Source organism: Thermobia domestica, chromosome 8, assembly GCF_964235325.1.
Source record: "Thermobia domestica chromosome 8, izTheDome1.hap1.1, whole genome shotgun sequence".
In the NCBI taxonomy this organism is placed as follows: Eukaryota; Metazoa; Arthropoda; class Insecta; order Zygentoma; family Lepismatidae; genus Thermobia; species Thermobia domestica.
This window is the reverse complement of record NC_137461.1, coordinates 17,781,720-17,806,963: the sequence shown is the minus strand read 5'-3', so window position 1 is coordinate 17,806,963 and position 25,244 is coordinate 17,781,720. Positions and strand designations below refer to the sequence as shown.

The following is a 25,244-nucleotide window of genomic DNA, read 5'->3' as shown; positions in this document are numbered from 1 at the left end:
GGCGTCAATTGTTTCCGTTTTGTAGACTGTTACTACTAATTTGTGTAAGTGTTTTCGTCTTTCGTCTGTGGTATGGTGTTAACTTCTTCAAGCTAAAATTTCTCTACAGCATTTTCAAGCAGTGAAAGAAATTCCTTCTAAGGAGCTTAAAAAGGTTTCGAAAGCTGCTTTCCTACAGGGCGTGAAGAAGTCGAAGGAACGTGCAGACAAATTCTTTTAAATATTAAATATGCATTCTATAGTATATATCAATAATTATAAGTGTACTACATGTTCTATGAAGCAAGAATGTGTTTTGAAGATTGCTCGTATGTGTGTTTTATAATAGCTGTCTTCAAACCTTTTGAACTATCTTCTGTAACTCTAATATGAAATAGTAAACAAAGCGGAGCTGAAGGAGTGGCAACAAAAGTATAAACAGTTGGGGGAAAGTAAGATAATAACAGTCTAGCCGTGGTAATGGAATAATACTAATAATAATAATAATAATAATAATAATAATAATAATAATAATAATAATAATAATAATTAGTGGCCGTCCGACCAACAGTAATATCATTTTATTAGAAGAAAAAAAAGAAGGAAAATAATGTTCAGATTTGCAGTTACAAACTGATTTTCAATCAGAAGTCTCCGTATGTTCCATCTCGATGTGATGGAAGAAGGTGAGTTGTGAGGTTCTGTTCAGAAGTAGGGAATTGGGACATTGTAAGAATAATGATTTTTGAGTTGTGAGAGCTCTGTTGAGATATGAAAAGTCGGAGAATTGCAGGAAAAACTATGACATTTGATACATATAAATAAAATGATTCGAATATCTCCGATAAATGCAGGATAATGGGTATACTTCAGGAGATCCATAATATTGAAGGAATCGCAACTGCCAGAATGACTCCATAGGATATTTTGCTCGACTCTATAGGACATTTTTCTGGACTCTGTAGGATAAAAAATTAAACTTGTGGTGAAAATAGATAGGTTTTGCCCTCAGGAGCGGGGAGTTTCGAAGTCCAGTTCTTATGAGTAGTGTGTTGAGATAGAAGTGATCTGCTGTAGATTACTTCGGGATGCACAGGAAGTGCTCTTTTAGTGTCCACCGCGGCGTATAGGAAAGCGAGGTTCGTGAAGTTCTGGGGAATTCTGCAGGAGCTTTGATAGTAATGTAAAGAAAGATTAGGATTTATTTCATAGGCGAATTGAATTCTGGTTAGATATTTTTACGTCGTCCAGTTGCTCGTGAACACTGTTGAAGGGGAGGAGGGGGGTATGGTAAATCAGATGTGTGTTTCACGAATGGCTGAGGCATAAGGGAAGAAATTTTCTATGTGGTAAGGGTAATAGCTCCTGAAGTGAAGCTAGTGCATGGTATCGCTGGGTTTGATGTGAACGTCAGAGTCGAGTTGTCTGTTCTCAAAGATAACATTTATATGTAAGAAAATGTTGCTATGGCTAGAAAAGAACTAATAATTTATGTAATTTACGTCTATTTATATTGAGAAATGACTTTATGGAGATGTAAGAGGGTTCAAAGGTATTTTTGTAAAATTGTTAGCAATTGTGAATGTTGTGAAAGACTTGAATTGGCGATTCTTCTTTGGAATACCTAACTTTGAATCCTCTTACATCTTCATCTAACTTGAATTATATTCTTGTGTGTTCAGTCACCAATATATGTACTGTCGCATCCACAAATAATGTCTTAAGACTCCTGATTGTGTGTTATTTTTCAACGACGTAATGATTGCAATTTTATTTCAGCTGGTTGAGTTTATTGGAAGGCACCAGGTGGTTGCAGCATATGGCTGGTCTACTGAGAGCAGCGGTGACAGTGGCGTCGGCAGTGGAGAGAGAAGGAAGACCTGTGTTAGTTCACTGTTCCGATGGTTGGGATCGTACGCCGCAAATTGTTGCTTTAGCCGAGTTACTTCTTGATCCATACTATCGCACAATAGAGGTGAGTCGACTTGATAAACAAATCTATTTTGTTTATCCTGTAAACGTATGTGCTTCAATATTGTAAATTTTATAGCAGTGCGTGTACATGATGCAATTATATATATATATATATAATATAGTAGACTCCCTATTAACCGATCACGACGGGACCAGGCTCTGGTCAGATTATGAAAATATCGGTTAAAAATAAAAATCATCATTTCATAGCTCCTAAATTGTGTAGCATCTCTATAAGTTAAAAAGGCTTACAGGTGTTGTAGTTCAATAAAACCAGACGATTATTGATTGAAGAAAAACACAAATCTGAAACAATTGAGCTGACAATACTGAATAAACTACAGTACTGTATTTTATAAACATAATATTTACTAAACGAAGAAAAGCACATACTGAACACATGTACTGAAATAACCATTTTTCTTTCTTTTGTTGTATCGCAGGGTTTCCAAGTGCTTTGTGAGAGAGAGTGGTTAGACTTCGGCCACAAGTTTGCTGATCGTTGTGGGCATGGAGTTGGTTCCGACGATCCAAATGAACGCTGTCCTGTGTTTCTTCAGTGGCTGGATTGTGTACACCAGTTGCTGATTCAGTTTCCCTGCAGTTTTGAATTTAGTCAGGCTTACTTGGTGAGTATCCATTCACGGTTCATTCTAATGTTTAATTTGTATAGTTCTTCTGGTGACAGATGTTTAATTTAGTGCGAAATAACGTTTGATAATTTTAGGATAATATTTTGTAAATAATCGTAAAATTTCTTTATTTGCAGTCTTCTTTGTGAAATATTTTCCTGGCCTTCAAGAGATGAAAAGTCTGGTAGTATTTTGCCAGCGGTTGTATCGCGTAATATCGGTAGATTCGTTACAAGCCATTTATGAATTGAAGATCCAATATTTTTATTTGATATTTTAACAACGTGTATAGCCCCCCTAGACGCTCAGGTATACACTCAATAAAATGGGCTTCAATCCTGTTTTACGCTGGATAAAGCGGCAAACTATGGTTTACCCTCTCCCTTGATCCTATTCTGGATTCGCCACTATATCGCCACCGGAAAGCAGAAAGGTGCTAAGCGCCAAACTGCAAAAACGAATGAAATACTAATTAATTCCGATTCTTTCTTTCTTCTAGAATTCAGTTTTCACTGGAGACCTTTCATATTGTCTCCTGCCACTTGTCTCCTTTGTGCCAACATTAAATATGAAATGGGAATTCAGGATATGCACTCAGTTGGAAATCAAGGAGAATGGCGTTTAGCACCTTTCTGCTTTCCGGGGGCGATATATATACTTACAGTCGTACGAAGGACAGTTTAGTACTTGAAACTAAACATCTCAAAAGCCAAACAAAATCTCATCTTTTGGGTTTGTTCAGTTACAGACAAGAATTTCAGCTTATAGTTTACAGGGTAAGACTTTTGAATAAGAATTTACATTTTTAGGCGTTTGGCACTGTATACGTTTCGTGTAATTTATGTGGATCGGTTGCATAGATTCCATTACTTCCAACTTCAAAGCTGGCTGCATTGTTGCTACACTTCGTTTTGTTCTTCATATTGTTGCATAACATGCAATTGATCGTATTTTCGTATCTATACTAAAACGATGAGTCATATCGTAAAATTCTCGGATATAAAACAGGGCGAGGTCGCCAGCGATATCAGTAGACACAAGAAAATGAGTTGGTATAGTCCGCAGAAAAAAAAAAAAAAAAAAAAAAAAACTGGAACATGAGCATGTAAATTTATTGTGAAACGACGAAGTTTTTTGCGCCAAAATAAGTGTGCAGGGTTGGACGCCGAGGTTTCTCCTGGCATGATGCGTGCTACTTAGACGTTATGTTGATTCAAGGCGCTTTTAGACGCATTTTCTCAATAAATTTACATGCTCATGTTGCAGGTTTTTTGCAGCGGACTGTACCAGCAGCCTATGCTATTAACAAAGTCTGATTGTGCGAAATGCACTTTTTGTCTCAAAACATGGAAATTAAAGTGTGAAAACGCTTGCACAAAAATTGTATGACCTTTCTTGTACAGTGGCTACCACGTTTGCCTTCGGTGCACGAGGTTCTGTGTTTGATTCTCGATGGGTCTGTCTACAGTGGTTCAGATACCACTCATACCTTTACGTCGTGTCCTGTATAACCTCACTACTGACCAAGGACGTAAGTCCAAATCAGTCATTCAGTTCCGTGCATATACACAACAATCATTAAGGGGGCGCGGTGACTGTGGTAGAGCGTTCACCTCCGGTGCTTGGGGTCCCTGGTTCGATCCCAGCTTGCGCCGTGTGGACTTTGTGGTGGACAAACACCGTGCTCGTGGGTTTTCTCGGGGTTCTCCCGTTTCCTCCCACTTTCTTCATTCCACCATTTCACTCATCTCTCATTATCACCGTCTCCTTTAGCCTAACCGGCATAACCGTGGAACGTAAAACTTAGAGATTTCATTTTTACAACAATCATTAATTCCTAACGTTGGTGAGATGTACGAGGGATGATCAGAAAGTAAGGTTACAAAGCCTGCAGTGAAACGTGTATATATTATTTCATACAACCAATACAGCCAACAGATAATACATTCGATATGGTCTCCATATCGGTTGAGGGATTTGTCGCATCTTGGGATGAATTTGAAAATTCTTTCTTGGTAAAAATCCTGTCGTTGTTCAGTTACGTTGTCACGAAGTGTTTCACCTCCTCGTCTGAAGCGAAGCGACGGCCTCCAAGGTGCTCTGTCAGGTACGAGAACAGGTGAAACTCGCTTGGACCAAGGTCTGGGCTGTAGGGAGAGGGATCAAGTGATGTTCCATCGAAACTGCTTCAACAGCATGCTGAGTCGGCCATTACACTTCTCGTCGGTTACGTTTTCTCCACCCGCCGCAAACCGTTCTGTGACATGCTGACGAGACATTACAGTCTTTTCGAAAACCTCTACCAGCTACTGGTGAATTTCAGCCACGGTTACATGTTTCGCCCACAGAAATAGAATAACTGACCTTACTTCTTCGCGAGACCAGTTTTCCAAACGATTTGCCATTTGTGTTTACTTACAACTAGCGCGGTAGGTGGCGGGTGGCTGAAACTTGGCAAAGTTGCCAACTCCATGTATTAAAATTACCGCATACTCCTTATTTATCTATAACAGATAAAACTTCAGAAATATCATCCTTGTAACCTTAGTTTTTGATTCTCCCTCATATATGAAATATTAAGTGGCATTTCTTTGAATGCTATTTGGTCTCACAAAAAATTTCAAATGAAGAATAATGGATAAATGTTTTTTTTTTTTTTTTCCAAACACCTACTTTTTGTAAACATCTTATTTTTTAGTTAATACTATAATAATGTGTTTTTTAATATACATGTTCTATTGGTTCGACTATAATATCAAAACATTATGGTGTTATTTTTACTTACTGAAAATACTGCTGCTTATTCTAATTTGTTTGTTCAGTGGTTAATACTTTCAATAAATTATTTATTTTTTTTTCAGGTAAAATTAGCTCAGCATACATACTCAAATCTATTCGGAACATTCCTCTGCAATTCAACGCAGGAGCGTATAGCTCATAGAGTATACGAGCGTACATATTCAGTGTGGAAATTCCTTCGAGCGAGCGATAGTCAGTCATGCTTCAGGAATTACTTGTATACAGTAAAGGATCAGGTAATTCTTACTCTAATTTCCGTATAATTAAACTTCTTTCTTTATTTTATTACCTTTTGGTAATTATTTTGCTAAATTATCTTTTGATTTAATTATATGTACAATTTAGGCATCAAAACTAAAAATAATAACATCAAAGGCTTACCTTTTCAGCTTTCCGAAACAAAACATAATAGAAGACGTCTATGCATTTCGGGCAATATATCCTCACGTAGTTTGTACAGTGTGTCGATGAAGTGTCGCCTTATATATGTATAATATGTATGTATGTATGTTCCTTCCTGTCCTGAGTATGGGCAGCATTTACTGCGCGAAATATGTTGAGACGTTTCATTGTGTTTCTTGCTGGAAAATTTTGCTCTTATTTCGTCCTTCAAATTACTGAAATGTGTGCTACGCAGTGTATGTGAGGCTTAAATTTTAGTTCTGCAGTATACAAGGCCTTCCCAGTAAATATTCGACTTCTTTCTCACTTGAAAATAACAATCGTAATATGCAAACAGTGGCCACAGAGATAGAGACGTCTTTTATGCGCATGTCTGGCTAGTGGTGTAATCGTCACATGCTTCAATGTCTAATAGACAGCTGAATGTTCTGTGTTGTACTCGTGTTCTTTGCTGTGTTGTGTTGTTTGTTTTTAGAATTAGATGACAGAGCGTTGAGTTGAGTTGAGTTGATTTTGAGTTTAACGTTTTGTTGAGCAGCGCGGCTATATGAGACGGGAGCTACTGATTAACATGGAATCCTAACCACAAACTTGTAAAGCAAAGTTGGTGCATGAAGTTCTGCCAGACATGCAAACGAAAACAAAGAAGATTCAACATGCATTTGGAGACTATGGAATGGAGATTACGCAATTAAAAGATTTGTATAACCGGTTCATACAAGGCCAAACATCAGAGAGAACGTCTGACGTCAGTGTTGTGGAAGGCCCTTCTACAAGCTATTATCCGGAGATAGTTAAGGGAATGGAGTACAGGCTTTCATCTTGGAGGACCATCCTTTAGTGGATCTTGTTGATATGGGCAAAGTTTCTCCATATGCAATTTTAAGTGAAGATCTTTGTATGCATAGGGTCGTTGGAAAGTTTGTGCTCAACCTGCTTTCACAGGAACAGGAACAACTCCGCGTGTAAGTTAATACAGAACGTCCTGTAAGCCGTCAACATTGGTCCTGATACCCGTGAATGGTGCGGAGCTAAATCAAAGTGATATTAAGTGTTTTCTTCGACTGCTGCGGAATTATACATCACGAATACAAAAGAATTAGTATCTTGATGTTCTCCGTCCCGTATGAGATGCAGTTCGTCGAAACAGATTAGATCTGTGGTCATCACACATCTGGCAGATCCATCACGTTAAGTCACCGGTTTATTTCGCTCTTGCTATTCAGAATCTTCTGGTAAGGAACATTTCTGTCGTTCGCAATATTCCCCCGCCCTTAAGAAATGGCTCCTTGCATCTTCTGGCTTTACCTAAAAATTAAAAAGGAATCCAAGTTTACACGTGTCGACACCAGAGAGAATATGAGGCAAATAAGGCGTTCCAGACCTGCTTCCAATAATGGACGAATCGTTGGATTTGATGTATGAAAATTGTTGGCACCTATTTTTTAAGATTATTAGAAACTAAAACATGTCAAGTTAGTACTATTGTCACTCGATAGTCGGATACTTTTTGGACAGACCTTGTGTTTCGTTCAGCTTGATTTAATTTGTTTCCTGAAATGCTATCATTAAAACTGAGTTATATCGAAGAAACTTAAACGACGATGTGTTATTGTGAAAGTGCTTGTGAAGTGGAATTGTTTGTTGTGACCGATTATGTCATTTTGGAATGGTTTTCCAAAAGCAATTTGGTATACTTAGCATTAGCAAATTGAATAAATTTACGTACTTTTGTATTTGAATTGTCCCAGACGATTTGAACTGCATAATAATAATAATAATAATAATAATAAAGTAATAATGATTGCGACATAGATTGGTTTGAAAGGAGGAGTTCTCATATACTAAGCATTATCAAATTAAACACTTATGCCTTTCTTTATGACTTGAAAGAGTTATATCATTTCCTGGGATACTACGTGTGTGAAATTTACTACTAATCAGTGTTGGGTAAGTTACTTGTAAAAATGTAACGCGTTACAAGTTACTTTACTCTCTCTTAAAATGTAACGCGTTAGTAACGCGTTACTTGCCTCAAAAAAGTAACTGTTACTTTACTTCGAAAGTAACGCGTTACTAACGCGTTACTTTTAGGTCCGAAACTTTGAATATGTGGAAAAAATCTTATTACTTCAGTTTTCCGGACTGCTATTACTACCGCTATTATTATTATTATTATTATTATTATTATTATTATTATTATTATTATTATTATTGCACGTTCTGAATCCATTTATGTAAATGCAAGGACAAATTTTTACTTGACAACTATATGAACATTTTAATGTAACGTAACATTGACTAAAATGCCATACTGCGTTACTCGTAGGGTTGGGCACATGTGAATTCGAGCAAGTTTTCTTTGAAACTCGATTCGACTAAAAACAGACATCCTAGAGCTCGAGCCGAGAACTCGGTTTGAAAAATTTCCTCCAACTCGACTCGAATTCGGGTCGAGTTTCAAGTACTCTCTTCAAGTATCTTACATAGACAATATAATTATTATCAATGGTACTACTACTACTACAACTTCTTCTTCTTTTTCTTCTTCTTCTATTATTATCATTATTATTATTATTATTATTATTATTATTATTATTATTATTATTATTATTATTATTATTATTATTATTATTATTATAACAACACTGTGTATAAACATGAAAGATAGGCGGTTTATATATGAATACTAAAAAGGCAGTTGATTGCCAACCTCGGTAGTCGTGAAGTCTAGGAGTAAAGGGCATTGTTCACGAGCTTCTGGATTTGAGTTGAGGGTCTAGGTTGAGTATTCGGGCTCGAGCCAAACGTTGTTAAAAGTTATAGGGCACTGGCCAAATATCTTCAAAACTGCTCGGCCTGGGTTGAGAATTGTTAACGACTCGAGCAGATCGGCTCACAGCTCATTCACTATCGACTCAAACCGAGAAGTGAGCTGAGCCAACAATTCACCCAACCGAGTCGGCTAGAGCCCTTCGCTCAGTTGAGTCGAACCGAGCAGATGGCTTATCCCAACCAAGCCAGCTCGAGCCATCGGCTTAGTTAAGCCGAGCCGAGCTAAGCTTGTTAAAAAAATCTCTTGTAGTCTCACTATCGAGACGAGACGAGATGCGAGCAATGTCCGCTCTCGTGAGCAACACTAAAAGTATACCATATTACTGCTTAGCTTACATTTCTCATGGCTTTCGCTTTCCAGTGTAATCAGCCCATGATTTCAAAACGAGTTAAAACGAGCGAGCCACTTATCAAACTCGACTGGACTCGAAACTCGACGCCGAAAACAGTGAATCGGTTCGGAACTCGACTCGAGAATATTACTTTTGACTCGACTCGAAACTCGACTTGGATTCGAGTCGTGTTTTAGCTTGACTCGTGCCCATCCCTATGCGTTAGAAATATGGTTGCTTATTATTATTCTGCTTAACTAATTATATAATAATAACAATGTTGCTATGTAAAATTAAAAATACAGAATATAGAGAAACATTACAGTACAACTGACGAAATGAGAACACACGAACTGGGGATGAATCAAAATTGCCAATAACTCTAAAATCGATACATGCTTTTTAAAGCTAGTTGTTCCAAACTGTACAATCAACGGGATTTTAGGATATGCAAACTGATCTAAAAGAACCCTAATATTACATACCATCAACATTACATCAATAAAGTAGGCCTGCTCATCAGAACACCATTTATTCATATTAAACACTTACTGAATGTCGTTCATTATGGCACCCTAATTGTTGATAAATATTTCCCGCTGGGGCACCACTTTACTTAAATTCTGTTCAGCAGTGGCGTACTTACGATTTTGTTTCGGTGGGGCTTTGCCTGAAAATGTGAAAATTCTGCAAGATATTTTATATACTTTACTATAGTAAGTAAGATTTCGGTGGGGGCTTAAGCCCGGAAACCCCACCACTAAATACGCCACTGCTGTTCACCATCATCTTCAGCTTTTAAGAAAAAGTATTCTTTCAAATGTTCGAACGATAAAATATTTTCGTTCTCCATCTTTATAAAAACAACACCATTAAAATAGACTACCAGTACCATTGCACTCGTAGTTCACTCACTGAATGTATTGATTTGGAGCTGTCAAAATCTTCCAGGTGCTTGCAATCAGTACACGTGATTTCCCTGAGGCTGTCCTCATCTTCCAAAAGCAGCAAGTGGCACTATATTTTGTTATGTAAATAAACAAATCAAATTGTATCTATGAATGTATTTGCAAGCCTACCAACGTAAAATTCGTAAGGCGAAACGGGAAAATGCACATCGAATTTCCCATTCCGCCTTGCATTAAGATGAAAAGTGATAACAGGTTTTACATGCTAATTTCATTGCTAGAGGTCATAAGGCGAAACGGGAAAAGGCGAACAGTGCAGGAATTCTCGGTCACTGACATCGTTCATGTTCCATTGTTCCATTCTGAGAAATTCACTTACAGGAAAGAAACATTTGTTTCCGAAAAAAATATATACATATATTGTAGTTACTCATCCGAAATGTAACGCGTTACCGTTACAGTTACTTTAGAAAAAATAGAACGCATTACTAGAAAACTTTACTTAAAAAGTAACGCGTTACGTTACTTCCCAAGACTGCTACTAATAAATGGCAGTGAATGGTTGTTTCGTTACGCTTACGAGGATTGAGTCACGTAACTCAGCTTTGCATCACAAATGCCATTTACTTGTTATTGATTTCATTTTCCACCATTCAATAAACTATTGGAACCTTAATCCGTCTAGAATGGGATATTTTGAGGCTATTTTAGATGTAGACTACACATTAATTTGGAATCCAAACTATGTGTTGCCACTGAAAGACGAGTGGAGATGTCTGCGTATGAATACTGTTTCTGATTAGAGTACATGGGGTACTAATCCCATGTTCATCAAAGGTTCAATCTTCATGTGGTCTTGATGCTAAAAGTAATTAAACTCTGTGTACGTAGGATTCCGTACGGGCAACCATGTAGTTAGAAATCGTTATCATGACCGTGAAACCAACGATTTCATTGCTTCAGGACTTAGTGTATGTCTTGCTGGAAGAAGACTTTAGTTAGTAAGTTGTACAAGTCTTTTTGAGTTGAACGTCCCACGATTATGCACCGAAAGTGAGACTGTGATGATTAGATGGATTATAGTGGTGGAATGAAGGAAATGGTAGGAAACAGGAAATCTCTGAGAAAACCTAAGTACACGGTATTTGTCTACCACGAAGTTCACTTCACGACGCACCAGAGATGAATGTTCTACCATTGAGTCACCGTGGCCCCGGCACAAAACCATCACACAGGTTCGCAGCTCGTCGTGAGATCCCATTTATATATATATATATATATATATATATATATATATATATATATATATATATATATATATATATGCAGGGTGTCAAAAAATTCCACCGACAAACTTTGGGAGGTAAATCCTCTCATACGAAGAAACAAAAAGTCTTAGTAAACATGGGTCCGGAAACGCGTTGTTTCGGAGATATGAGGCGCCGAAACCGTGGGAAATGAATCTTCAAAGGCGTATATTTCAGAAACTATTCAACGTAGAGGGTGCGGTTTAAAAACTCACAAGCGAAGTCATACCTGCTCTTGTTAAACATGCATGTTTCATAATCTTGCAATGCCTGCGAAAGGGATTCCCCAAAGGAGCATAGGGATTCCCGGATAATCTGCCGAGTGAAGATGGCTCGAAACGGGTATGGATGGACGACTTCCTCACCCGTTAACAGTACTTCCTGGTACCAAGACGATAACTCAAACGGATACAAAATAACGGACACTTGTATACCTGTTGTGTGTGGTTGCATAACCGCCACATACGGACGATGCCCAATAATGAATTTCGGAATATGAAGTACTGTGAATATGCAGTCGAAGGTTCGTGGTGAGGCACGTGCGGTGTTGCTACAGCATAACACGAAGCAGAGTGCTTGAAATTGTGAAAACACTTGATGCAAAGGAAACCCCCCAAATAGCACGATAGCGAATACAGTCAGCACATTTCCAGATATGCGTAATGTTTAGCAATGGCTACAAATATCGTTATGTCTAGTGAACTGAGTGAATGTCACTAATGAACGAGACCCAATGTTAAGTACATTACATGAATGATCTGATTAAATGTATAAGAGATTTGTGATTTGAAATCATATGCATTATCTTAATAAGTCTGCAACCATCCACCTGATTTCAATGGTACTTGTTCCTTTCAGTTATTACATCGTTACGTGGATAAGCAAGGAAGCAACAGAAAGCAAGGTTGCACGTTGGCGCGCCGTGTCGCGGGATCAATCCCCACTAAGAGTCCAAGCTTTGGACTCAACAACTAAGAGATGGATCGGATCGCATTTGAAACTTTGGGTCCCGTCTCCATATAGCGCCGCTGCTGAAAAGGGACGTTGAACATCTTAACAAATAAAAATCAAACAATAAACAATTGTTATAAACGTACAATTGAATGATACTGTAGTGCGCGAATGTGATATCTAAATGAATTGGTTTAGCTCGTTAAATTAAACGTAAGTCCTGCTACGGTTTCGTTTTCTCTTCGGTTACCCAAGCCGCTCGTGTTAACGGATTCCAAAATATGTAAACAGAACAATAAACCACCTTCATATTTTATATCTTGTCTTTATTCCTCCATTTAAAGTTACATCAAGATTGTCTTCGTGTCCATTTTGTTAGGTCTATAAGGTGGGGACGTTATTACAAAATAATAATCATAACGTCATACTCTTCTCATGTTTATTTTTGCTTACAATGCAACTGCTGGAGCCTCAAATCTATACGCCTATTCCAATTTAGCAACCACAGTAGATTAAGTGTAGAGAGAACCGGGTTCGATCATTGTGTTCAGTAGCCGATCTTGAAAGTAAAAACTGGCGGGGGAGGGGGTGTCAGTATTTTGCTATGTAAAATACGTAATTTGGACTGCGTTTTGGTATTTATGACATTAGTGATTTTCTAGTAACGCAGCAAAATTGGGGGACCAAGGTCCCCCGACCCCACCCTAGATTCGCCACTCTTTGTTCAACCATTCTGAGTGGCTTTCTTCAGTTTCACAAGTCGAATGCCAAGATGGTACCTCTATAAACGCTCTGGCCGCAAGATCGCCTGCGTTTGTGTCTGAACTTTAGTCGTCGGATGTCATTAACTCTCATAATGTAAACAGATTTAGGCTGCACTTAAATGCACACGCAGTCGAACTCTGTAGGGTATTGTCGACCTTGAAAAACAAAAACAACATTGATTATCATTTTACTGTGTGTAAGGAAATTGGTTTCTGGTCTTCTTTAAATATTAAAACATGTAAGAGGTATTTCAGTTTCACACGATAATTTTAACTGAGTCCAGAATATTCAACAAAAAGAATTGTCCTTGAAATGACAGTACATGGCGTTTGTCTTACGTCCAAAACTGTTTATAGGAACAAAAATACGATAGAAGAGATAAAATAAACATTGATTAACAGAGTCATGCTGTTAGTGGGATTCGACTCTAAGCCATATGACAGACGAGCACCTAAAGAAGCTAGTCTACCGAAGACTGACGTGTATTCTGGAAGCGACTGTGCTTGTGTGCAGTGCTTACTGTCTGTGCTTTATAAAACACCGTAGTGGAAAATGGAGTTTACTTGGCCAGAATTAAGTGATATGTATCTGGCATATGGTGCAGCTTTGGGAAATGCAAGGGAGACACAGACTGTATAGAGAACGTTTTCCAGAACGACGGTGCCCCCATCACACTACATTTACGTCAATTGATCGGCAGCTGCGAGAATCAGGTTCCTTACATATACACCGGCCTGATGCAGGAAGACCACAAACAGTAAGAACACCAGCATTCGAAGAGAATGTGTTGGACCAATTTGAACAAAATCCCTGAAAAACCACGCGGGCCGTTGGACATGTGTTGCATGTTCAGCACCAGCAAATGTGGAATGTCCTACATAAAGAACATTTCTATCCATATCCCACACGTGTGCGATTTGCCCGATGGTACCTGCGGCAGTGTGTGGAGAATGCGCAGTTCGCGCGGCATGTTTTGTTCACAGATGAGAGTAGTTTTACTCGTGACGGATGTTACAATGCTCATAATAGGCATATGTGGGCAGCAAACAATCCGCATGCAATGTTTCGCCGAGGTCATCAAGAACGATTCACAGTTAATGTGTGGGCCGGTATAGTGAATAATGTCTTAGTAGGATCTTATGTATTACCTCCACGACTGAACATGCATACTTAAAGTGTGTTTCTTTCAGAGGTACTCCCGGAACTGCTAGAAAATGTCCCCCTTGCAGTCCGGCGACAAATGTGGTTCCAGCATGACGGAGGTCCACCCCATCGGCCGCGGCGTGTTCAAAATGTACTTTCTGATATGTTTGGGAATCGATGGATCGGGCATGCGGCTCCTGTAACATGGCCTCCTAGATCACCGGATATGACACCTGTGGACTTTTACCTATGGGGATACATGAAGGAGTTGGTCTACCAGACACCAGTGGAGAATGAATTGGACCTTGTGGGCCACATTGTCGAGGCTTCCGCAAGAATTCGTGTTAACCACAACATTTTTCCTAGTGTGCGAAACGAAGTGCTTCGACGCTATCTCTTGTGTATTGAAGTCAATGGTTCACATTTTTAGTAGATTTCGTGACGTTGTAAGATACAAGTGAATTACAAACACCATTTCCTGCATTGACTCGTCTTTTTCTGTATTTGTGCTTTGTGTATTTTATTTGTGTGACTGGAGGTTATGCTTTACAGCATTGCACGGCACCAACTATGCTACTAATATGCGAATCACATTATCGCTATTCCCAGGAGGTCATTTGTCAGCTGCTTCTTACGTATGTTAATACTATACTCCACAATGCTGCATATTTAACATACATTTGTCCACGATACTTTAGGTACATTTTGATAGCGGGTTTGCATCTAGTTTCAACAGCTCTCAATCACTCTGCTTCTTGTGTTATGCTGTAGCAACACCGCACTTGCCTCACTACGAACCTTCGACTGCATATTCACAGTACTTCATATTCCGAAATTCATTATTGGGCATCATCCGTACGTGGCGGTTATGCAACCACACACAACAGGTATACAAGTGTCCGTTATTTTGTATCCGTTTGAGTTATCGTCTTGGTACCAGGAAGTACTGTTAACGGGTGAGGAAGTCGTCCATTCATACCCCTTTCGAGCCATCTTCACTCGGCAGATTATCCGGGAATCCCTATGCTCCTTTGGGGAATCCCTTCCGCAGGCATTGCAAGATTATGAAACATGCATGTTTAACAAGAGCAGGTATGACTTCGTTGGTGAGTTTTTAAACCGCACCCTCTACGTTGAATAGTTTCTGAAATATACGCATTTGAAGATTCATTTCCCACGGTTTCGGCGCCTCATATCTCCGAAACAACGCGTTTCCGAACCCATGTTTACTAAGACTTTTTGTTTCTTCGTATGAGAGGATTTACCTCCCAAAGTTTGTCGGTGGAATTTTTTGACACCCGATATATATATATATGAAGGGTAAGGGGAAAAAAGAAGGAATATCACAAAACTGCATTTTCGAGAAAACGGCGTTTTAATATTGAAAACCGCGTAAAAAGAATAGGGTTTGTTACATCTTTTGCCCCTTTTTACATGGACATTTTTACATCTACGCATGCATGGTATATACAGTCAAATAGAACCAAGAGTCACCAACAGATAGGACAAAGCACCCGAAAAAGCTCATACATGGACATTCCTTGTTTTTTCCCCGTACCCTTCATATATATATATATATATATATATATATATAATTTACGTTCCATGGACTACTCTTTAGGCTAAAGGAGACTCTGAGGAATGAATTTTGCAGGGGCAATACGCTACATCCATACCCTAAGCAAGATTCGAATCTCCGGCCTACAGGACTTGCCATCGCCAGCCTAATGCCTTGTATTACTTAACCATGTTAGCCAGCAAAAATGTGAAGTATTTCTCGAAAGAACCAAACAAATAAAAATCATTGAGTGACAGGTCTGATTTATATATTCGATATTCAAATATCCGCAGTTGAAATAGAAGAATGATTGTTTCTTGATGTGACCAGGCTCAGCGTCTTCCGATTGAATGTCGATCGCATGGTGTGGGTAGAAACACTATCACAGTGTATTGTTCACCCTCAAGTGGAAATGCCATGTAATAGCTTCATGTGCTTACTGGGCGGTTGATAATGTCCTGGTCAACAATTCAAGTGGCATCTCCGTCTTTCGCACTTGCTTGTATAACTATATGTAAAAGCCCTTCGTTATATAATTCCTGTAAGTCTGATATGTTTAGTTCAGAAAATAAGCATTTAATCTTTTATCAATTTTTCTTTTTAAATTTTGGCGCACTGCTGCTTTTTTTTCACCTTACAAATTCACTCTCGAAGAAAACTTTCTTGAAATATTGGAACATAGGATATTCCGAAAACTTTGGTACAAGATCAGTGCTTATTTTTTGAATTATAGATATGTTTCCTGTAGCATACATTAGCAAGTATCCTTATATGTGTATTCATCTGTTTTTGTGTATGCAGGTATTGTGGCCATCTTGTAATGTCCGTGACCTTGTGTTATGGACGGAGGTGTATCTTGGAGGCATTGGAGTGAGTTCGGAAGTCTCTGCGACGGAGGAAGAGGTGGAGGAAGAACCACGGATAGGGATGATCAAGACACGCTCATGCGACGATCTACTAACGGCCAGCGAGCATGGAACCGAGTTTCAAAGACGTTCTAGTGATCCTAATATAATGGACAGGTGAGTTGAAAGATTTACCAATAATCAAAGATATACTAATTATAATGTTAAAAAAAGCTCACGTAAAGCGTCCTGTTATTCAAATGACCAAATAGTTTCAACGGACAACGTCCGTCTTAATTGGTAGGCAAACGAACGAATGTTGAAATCCTTGAATTGAAAATAAAAGTAGTTCGTGAATAAATTTGGATTTCTGAAGGAGATACCTCAGGGTGTCTATCACGAATGTCACGAAATCAGAAAATGGTCATGAAAGTCAAGAAAAAGTCACGAAATTTAGTTTGTTGGTCACTTTTATATATATATATATATATATATATATATATATATATATATATATATATATATATATATATATATATCTTTCAAATGCAAGTACAGACTGGAAAATTTTATTCTATAAAACGTCAAAATTCACCACCAAAAATGTCTATGGTCGGCTTTAGACGCTATCAAATCGCTAGCAAAACACGCTTCTATCGCATGCATCAAAATTCGGCCTAATTTGCACCTTAATTTCCTCTTGAGAATGTTACTAAATTTTATGGTTTGGGAAAGAAAGGTCACGAAATTTCATTTTGGAATTTTAGTAGACACCGTGTACCTGCTCAAGGACTAACATATTCCAATTTAAAACTTTAAACACTGAGACAAAGAGAAAATTAAAAATGTTATTTGTTTTGTACTTCTTGCTTCGTGCTAGATACAGAAAGCTACTACGAAGTTTGATGAATGCACATATCTTTCGAAATTGTACCTTTTATTATTATTATTATTATTATTATTATTATTATTATTATTATTATTATTATTATTATTATTATTATTATTATTTTAATATACTGTTATAAGTGGAGTTTTTTCAACATTTTAATTATGTATTCAATATTCTGGTTAAGTTGCTTTTATAGGAAAGTTTTTGTTTTAGGTTCGATTCCTGGCCATGTTGTTTTTAGTGCAGGACACACGCCAAATATCTACGGGTCTTCACATTTACGAGGGATGATCAGAAAGTAAAGTTACAAAGTCTGCAGTGAAACATGTATATACTATTTTGTACAAATAATGTAACCAACAGATGGTACATACATTAAGTTATTTTTCGACATAGACTCCAAATTGGTTGAGACACGTGGATTCTTTCCGAGTAAAAATGCTATCCTTGCGTGCTTTTTCACTCATTTTGTCACAGTGTTTCACCTCCTCGTCTCAAGCGAAGCAATGGCCTCTTAGGTGCTTCTTCAAGTGCGGGAACAGGTGAAAGTCGCGTGGAGCGAGGTTCGGACTGAAGGAAGGATGGTCAATAATGTCCCAGCGAAACTGCTTCAAATCTGTTGATGCCGTGCTGGGACGGCCACTGTGCTCCTCTTCGATGACGTTTCCTTTACCAGCCGCAATCTTTCGACACCATTCTGCTACATGCTGACGAGACATTACAGTCTCTTCGAAAACATCTACCAACTGCCGGTAAATTTCAGCCGCGGTTACATGTTTCGCCCACAGAAATCGCGCGCTTCTTCGCGAAACTGGTTTTTCAAACGAGTCGTCATTTGTGTTTACCTACAACTAGTGCCGTAGGTGGTGGGTGGATGAAACTGGATAGTTGCCAACTCCATGTAAAATTACCACATACTCCTCATTCCTCCATAACAGACGAAACTCCAGAAATATTGGCCTTGTAACCTTAGTTTCTGATCCTTTCTCGTATACTAGTTCCTTTCTGAGCAATATTTCATTATCAATGTTATTTTATTATCCTGAAACATTGGTACGTAACTCTAGATCTATTTTTATTCATTTTTTTAATAGGTGTTAGTTTTATAGTAGTACTGGGAAAATGTACAAGATCTGTTCGGAAAGAGTACTAAATTTATTTGGAAAATACCTGTCCTTATGGGATTAAAATAATAATCTAGAATAACACTACCACACTTCCGTTCAAAATATCTTTCTTAGGGCCACATATTTGTTTTATTCATTCTTCTTGAAACTATTATGATATTTGAAACATCACTCCTTTTGCTATCGTTTTTTCCTCCACTTTCTTCATACTATTCCTTAGTTTTAAATCCATCCTAAAGTTGCTGCATCTTTGAGGCATGATGAATTATTACTAGAGAGGAGTCATCGGGAGATGGTCCCTGAAGTTTCTGACCAAATGCACCAGGAAAATGCAGTCCCTACTTTTGAAGCTACTGTTACCAACCACGGTCACTCTGTGTTACACCAATAAGAGGCCATTATAGATGCACCGAAAAAGCCTTGGCACATAAGTAGTGGCAACGCCGCTGCGAGCTGTCAGAGACCTTCTCTTGCTGGCTCTTCTATAGGATTGGCAGCATCGTTTAAGAGAAAATTAATCCAGATTATCTGCTTGATTATGGTAAGGAGATCACGAATAAGATACGCAACTGATAGGGTCCAGAGACTGCCTTCAAGGACGTTCATGCATTTCTATGTCTTTATTTATTTGTTGCTTGCGTATGACAAGCTCGTATATTCTTGGAACAAAATTCGTAATTCTGTTACGGTCATCATTAAGTATTTCGTCTTGGCTTTCATTATAGTTTAAATAGATATGAATATTGTAAATATATACAGAGAGATTCACGCACTGTATGACGATCTTTAATCAAATTCATTACCAGTTTTGGAAGTCCGAAAATTTTAAATACTTGTAAGGCTTTGAGTACCAGAATCTACATAAATAAAAAATTCTAAATGTATGTGGCGTGTAACGGGATGGGGTAGGGTGGAGGGAAGTCCAAAGATGAGACAGGCCAATCGGTAGATCTCTCATTGTGTAAATTCATACGTAATTTTCGAGGAAAACTATTTTGTAAACCTTCTGAAGTGTACCCTCATGAAGAGTTTTATTAGGGATTAGATTTCTAGGTTTTAGGCTTCAATGACTATATTATCTGTCACACATATGAGTAGAGCCCGGATTTCCATGCATAAATCCGGAAGTATGCATGCAAATATGCACGAAAAATTTTAAAAATGCACTAAAATATACATAAATTTAACATATGCACTGAAAATCTTAAATATACACTAAGAAAATAAAATTTCAAATTCTTACAAAAATATCTGACCTTAATGACCTCTATTGCAATCTATATATATAAAAGAGAACGTACAAAATCCTTTGTCCGCTCATCACGCTAATACGGCTGAACCAATTTCTTTCATTTTTGGGGGGTTATTAGGATTTGGACCCTAGATGGTTTTTATCATATCACTTTAATTTTTAATTACCAGTGTCTTGAGATAATTGACCATTCAAGTGTCCATAACGTACAAATCCTTTGTTATTAGTTCATCATAGGTAAAAATAAACGTATTTATATGCAACCCGCATGACCGTGTCACTCGGCGGGTTAACATAAATGACAGGCGATATACAGCGGAAAATAGCTTGAATCTTCTGTTTAAAATTTTTTAATTGATTTGCTTATTTTTACAGACACTTTTACAATATGCCAGCACCGGGATGACCGCAGCGAAGCGGGGCGGGTTAACATAAATGACAGGCGATATAATGTTAAGATTTACTGCAATCTTCTATGGTTTTTATCATATCACTTGAAAGCGAAAAAGTAAAAATTATCTAAGTAACAAAGTTTATTGCGTTCCGGGGTGACCGCAGCGAAGCGGGGTGAACGCTGCTAGTGAACTATGAACATCTTCCTTAGATTTTCTTCTGTAAATTCTCTGCGTTTATCAATGAGGAGTTTTGTAGATCGAAAAGTTCCTTTCTACATCAGCAGAAGTCCCTGGTGCATGTGAAAAACACCAAATGTCTTCCTGTGTTATATCCGCTTCAGAGTTCTTGTGATATACTCTGAAATATGCTTTCATGCAGCAATAAAATTATGAAATATTCAGTATCCTGCAAAGTTCACGAAATATGCGTGCACGTCGAAGTACAGTCAAAATATGCACTTAATATGTGCTATCATATGCATCTCGAACTAATCCTTACTTACTTTCCGTACGTGTCTGCATGTTACTATAAATATTCCTTTTTGCATATAAATCCGGGCTGTACATATGAGGAATGACACCTCTCGGCCATCACACTGCCCAGGGAATTGCAGAGTTAGAAAGGAATGAGGAAGGAAGGAAGCGACCTGCGACCGTTATGTTAAGTACCATCCCGGCATTTGGTTGGTGTGAATGAGGAAAACCCAGCAAAAACCTCACTCAGGATGGCTAGTCTGAAAAAGCTTTTAACGCCGTTTCAACGGAGCGTGCTTACCGGGAATCGAACACGGGACCGCTCGCACCAAAGGCAAGAGTGTTAGCGACTTAGCTACGTGGGGCTACTGAAGCTTTTTACTATGATACCAGCAGGACGATACTCTAATAAAATATATTCCAACATTATGATTAACCCTCACACTATCTATTTTTTAGCGCGGACTACCAGGGGGGGGGGGTCATTTTGTGCCCACCTGTTAAGATTAAATATATCTCGCAAAAGAAACAAATTAAAAACTTTTACAAAAATCTACAGAGACTGAAGTGGATATACACAGGTTAAGACTAACAGCTATTATACTGCCATCTAGGAGTAGGTTTGCTAATCACATCTACCAACGGTTAGGGGGGGGGATACTTTGTACCCACCAACTTAAAATAGGAAATTTTATGAGACACACTGACGTTCAGTTTGAACCATCGTAAGGTATTCGCATTAGCTAAACATGCCGAGCAATAATATGTTTTCTTGCAATTTTGAAGAAACAGAGGAGTAATTACAAAACCTTACTGTACTGAGCACAAAGTACCCCACTCCCGTTGGTACTCCCAGGGTTAATTATTATTATTATTATTTTTTAACTATAATGTTATCCAAAGATGAAACACACATCAATCGAGAGACGACATGGATGAGAGCTGCATAAAATGAGAGGTTAAGGATATATTCTCATGCATAATTTCCCAGAAAAACTAATTTTTGTAACACTTAAAAGCATGGCGTTCGTTGCCAATAGTGATTTTTATTTTGCTGGAACAGATTCTTTATTCACTTGTTTATATAAAACAAAAGTATACAGTTAAATAGTAGATTGTATCTATTGTTGTCTTCTCTTAACAATGAGACACATACAACTTGCAAAAGAAGTATAAATTGTACATTTACGTTTTAGTTGTTTTCGTACTATTCCGTTATTAGATTATGATTTCTCTTTTTGTTTCAGTAAATACGATAGTCTGGATGCTGAAGCGGAGGAAGGAAGTGACGACTGTGCAGGAGACAATACTAGTGTTGTGAACGACAGTGTAGAATCGCAGACGCAGTCCGTAAGACTGGAAGTGATGAACGGTGGAGCGGCTGTGTATCTGAACGGTTACTTGGACGATAGTGAACCAGAAGGTAGTGATATAGGCAAAGAAGAACCTAATACTAATCCACATAAAACAGAACCTAATCCGACGACTAATAATGTGCAAGCAGATCTTTCAACCAAGGAGGATTCTGATAACGAGGACACAGAACCAAATTCCGAATCTAAGTCTGAAACTGTTTGTGCAAGCCCTTTACCAAAGTTAGGCCCAAATTCGATTGAAAGTTCCACCGATACTTTAGTTGCGGAGTCTGCTTCTTCTTCTAGTGTTAAGGACAATGACCCGTGTAGTGATCAGAGTACGAGTAGGACATCCAGTGATAGTGTAGTAGCGCAACTATTAAATAACAAGGACAAGAGACCTTCAGTGCATTCAGGTGAAGCTGGTGGCGACACTAATGATTCCTCTAAGAAAGTGGTCCCCTCATTACAAAATTGTACTGTCCCAGGGCTGGTGAATGGTGTAGTTTCATCACAAGGTTTAGATGTGGGCACTGGACATTGTCAGGTATGTGCAAACTGTCAGGTATGTGCCACTAATCGTAAGTTCCTGGCAAGTAATGGTGTTGATATATCCAGTGTTAGCATGAGAGAAGGTTCCCCGCCGCCATTCTATCCGTCACGCGCCAGTAGTTCTAGTGGTAAGACATCTCGCTATTCAACTCCTCTATATTCACGTACCCCAAGTTCAGGATACCCCGCGACACCTAGTGATGAAAAACTGTTGGACCGTTTGCCTGACTGCATGGCCAATGGTGTTGGACGAGGTTCCACCGCCGCCATACTTGCTCAGAAGATGGACTTGGACGGATTAGCGCCAATTAAAAACGATGTCCAGAATAGGGTACAACAGATCTTTGCTGACTTCAAGGTAAGTTTTATCTTTCTTTCGAACTTCAGTTTTTTTTTTTTTTTCCTTCCAGAGATTTTCTTTTTTTCGTAGTTGGCCGCTCGTGTGTTTTCCCTTTCTTTTCATATTTAATGTTATTCTTACTTTATTCCATGATTTATTTTTCCAAAATTGTATCTTACGTTGATATTTCAATACCATTAACTGTATTATAACAAAGAAATTAGGTAGTTTGTACAGATAACAGCCAGCAATATTTGAGGGATGTCTGAATTTTAAATTGTTGGGTAAAATGCAATAAAAATAGTGAATATATAATATGTAGTTGTAGAAGAAAAGAGCTTATCATCAACTGAAAAAAAAAAAAAATGAAATGAAATCTTCGAGTTTTACGTCCCACACTTATGCCGGCTAGGCTAAAGGAGACGTTGATGATGAGAAATGAATGGAATAGTGGAATGAATAAAGTGGGAAGAGAACTCCGAGAAAACCCACGCACACAGTGTTTGTCCACCAGCTTATCATCAACTGAAAAAAAAAAAAAAATGAAATGAAATCTTCGAGTTTTACGTCCCACACTTATGCCGGCTAGGCTAAAGGAGACGTTGATGATGAGAAATGAATGGAATAGTGGAATGAATAAAGTGGGAAGAGAACTCCGAGAAAACCCACGCACACAGTGTTTGTCCACCACAAAGTTCATTTAGCGTGAACTGGGACCGAACCAAGGACCCTATGCACCAGATGTGAACGCTCTACCACTGAGCCACCGCGGTCCTTATCATCAACTGGGCTCCCTAGACTTGTACGTTTTTAATGTCAGGACGGACTCCTCCTGACTGCATCTAGAAACGAACAGAAAAAAAGAATCAAAAGTACTAACTTCTATGCAAATACAGTTTGAACGTAGTAGTCTTGTTGAGTTTGATGCGAACGAAATACTGACTTCGATACGAATAAAACCTGTTGTCTTCGTAATTGTGTGAATTAGGTGGTTGTGGTGGTCTTCTGGCATTCTCTAGAAGCCATTTGTCTAGTTACAGTGCATACGTTGAACAAATATAGCCACCTGGCTTTCAAACTCAAGAAGCTACTGCATACGTTTAAATTGCAGTTGTACAAGAAGTTCGTTGATGTGCAACCCATATACAAAGTGATGTAAATGAATTCGTTGTAAACTTGTATTAGTTTGTAGGTGTGGTCAGAATACTACTGCAGTCCGTTGCTATGTTGAAATCATTATCGTGTCATTATTTGGAGGGCATAGTTATGTGTAGCTTTTTCTTTTACAGTGACTTGTTTAAGAAAATATATTTTTTAGTTAATGATTTGGGACGTGATTTTTTTTTTTTTTTTTTATTACGAGTATTATTTAGTATCATATATATAATAAAATTTCAAAGATTGAAAAACGTTAAATGTATTTATAAGGTAGGTGAGGCCAAGATTGAAAAGTGTTAAATGCATACACTAGTCATGCAGTATTGGAAACTGAGGATGCAACTATATCAAAAACATCGAAAAACAACCAAATTTTGGAGGGTTCTGTAACAGTAGTAACGCAAGTGAGACGGGCAGATAACCACAGATCGAAAATACAACCGTCATCATATGACGTATTTCAAACAAATAGAAACACAGTTGCAGGGAATTGAAAGTTCGACTTTTTTTCAAAGAACTTGTATTTCGAAAAAGTGTTCATATAAGTATCATTTGATTACGTACGTGGTTTTCAATAAAGATCACAATGTCGTTTACAGTGATTTGATATCTCGAACCATTCGGGAGATGAAAGAAGAAAAAAAAAAAAAAAAAGATAAAACGTCATATATTGTTTAAAATGGCACATTTGTTGGAACTTTTTGAAATTATTTTTGATTTACTTTGCTTGTATAACACCACGACAATATTTTTGGTAGGTATAATTAGAACAGTTCTCGAAATTCCATAATTTTAAGCAGTGGGGCAACCTTTTCTTTAATCTCCAGAATGGTTTGTGATATCATATTGTTGTAAATTGCATTGTGGTGATCTTCGCATCGATTGAAAACTACGTATGCTTTATATATATATATATAAATAAGGGCTTTTGAAGAAAGTCAGGTGATTTTAGCTCCGTTGTAACTTCGTTCGTATTCAATCGAAATCCGTCATATCATGATCATAGTATTAGATACTAAAGTACTTTGAATGCGCATTGTTTCGCTTTTCACATTTGCGTTAATACTGCTATAAAGACAGATTTGGATATTTGTAATGCTATACCGTCCTTAGCTTGCAACACTGAAAGTTTTCGGTTAACATGTAGATTAGAAATACGTAATAACCTGACATACTGTCATTAAAAAATACACAGCTTTGTCGGATAGGCAACTATGTTCACCTTGTGGTATCAGAGGGTATGCCAAACGATGTCCCTCTACCAATATT

The 25,244-nt window shown here is 38.0% G+C and overlaps 1 protein-coding gene across 5 annotated transcripts in view; it reads left to right on the top strand.

Annotated features, from left to right (window-relative positions):
- LOC145692731 (phosphatidylinositol-3,5-bisphosphate 3-phosphatase MTMR3) overlaps positions 1 to 25,244 on the top strand; it is an 80,691-nt gene that overhangs the window by 40,716 nt on the left and 14,731 nt on the right. For 4 of the 5 annotated variants that reach the window (XM_081768159.1, XM_081768158.1, XM_081768160.1 and 1 more), the window contains exons 8-12: positions 1,759 to 1,954; positions 2,397 to 2,582; positions 5,447 to 5,620; positions 16,387 to 16,607; positions 21,818 to 22,835. In XM_081768159.1, coding sequence (XP_081624285.1) covers positions 1,759 to 1,954; positions 2,397 to 2,582; positions 5,447 to 5,620; positions 16,387 to 16,607; positions 21,818 to 22,835 — 1,795 coding nt within the window. The remainder of the gene's footprint in view (positions 1 to 1,758; positions 1,955 to 2,396; positions 2,583 to 5,446; positions 5,621 to 16,386; positions 16,608 to 21,817; positions 22,836 to 25,244) is intronic. The other variant, XM_081768161.1, reaches the window with a different exon arrangement.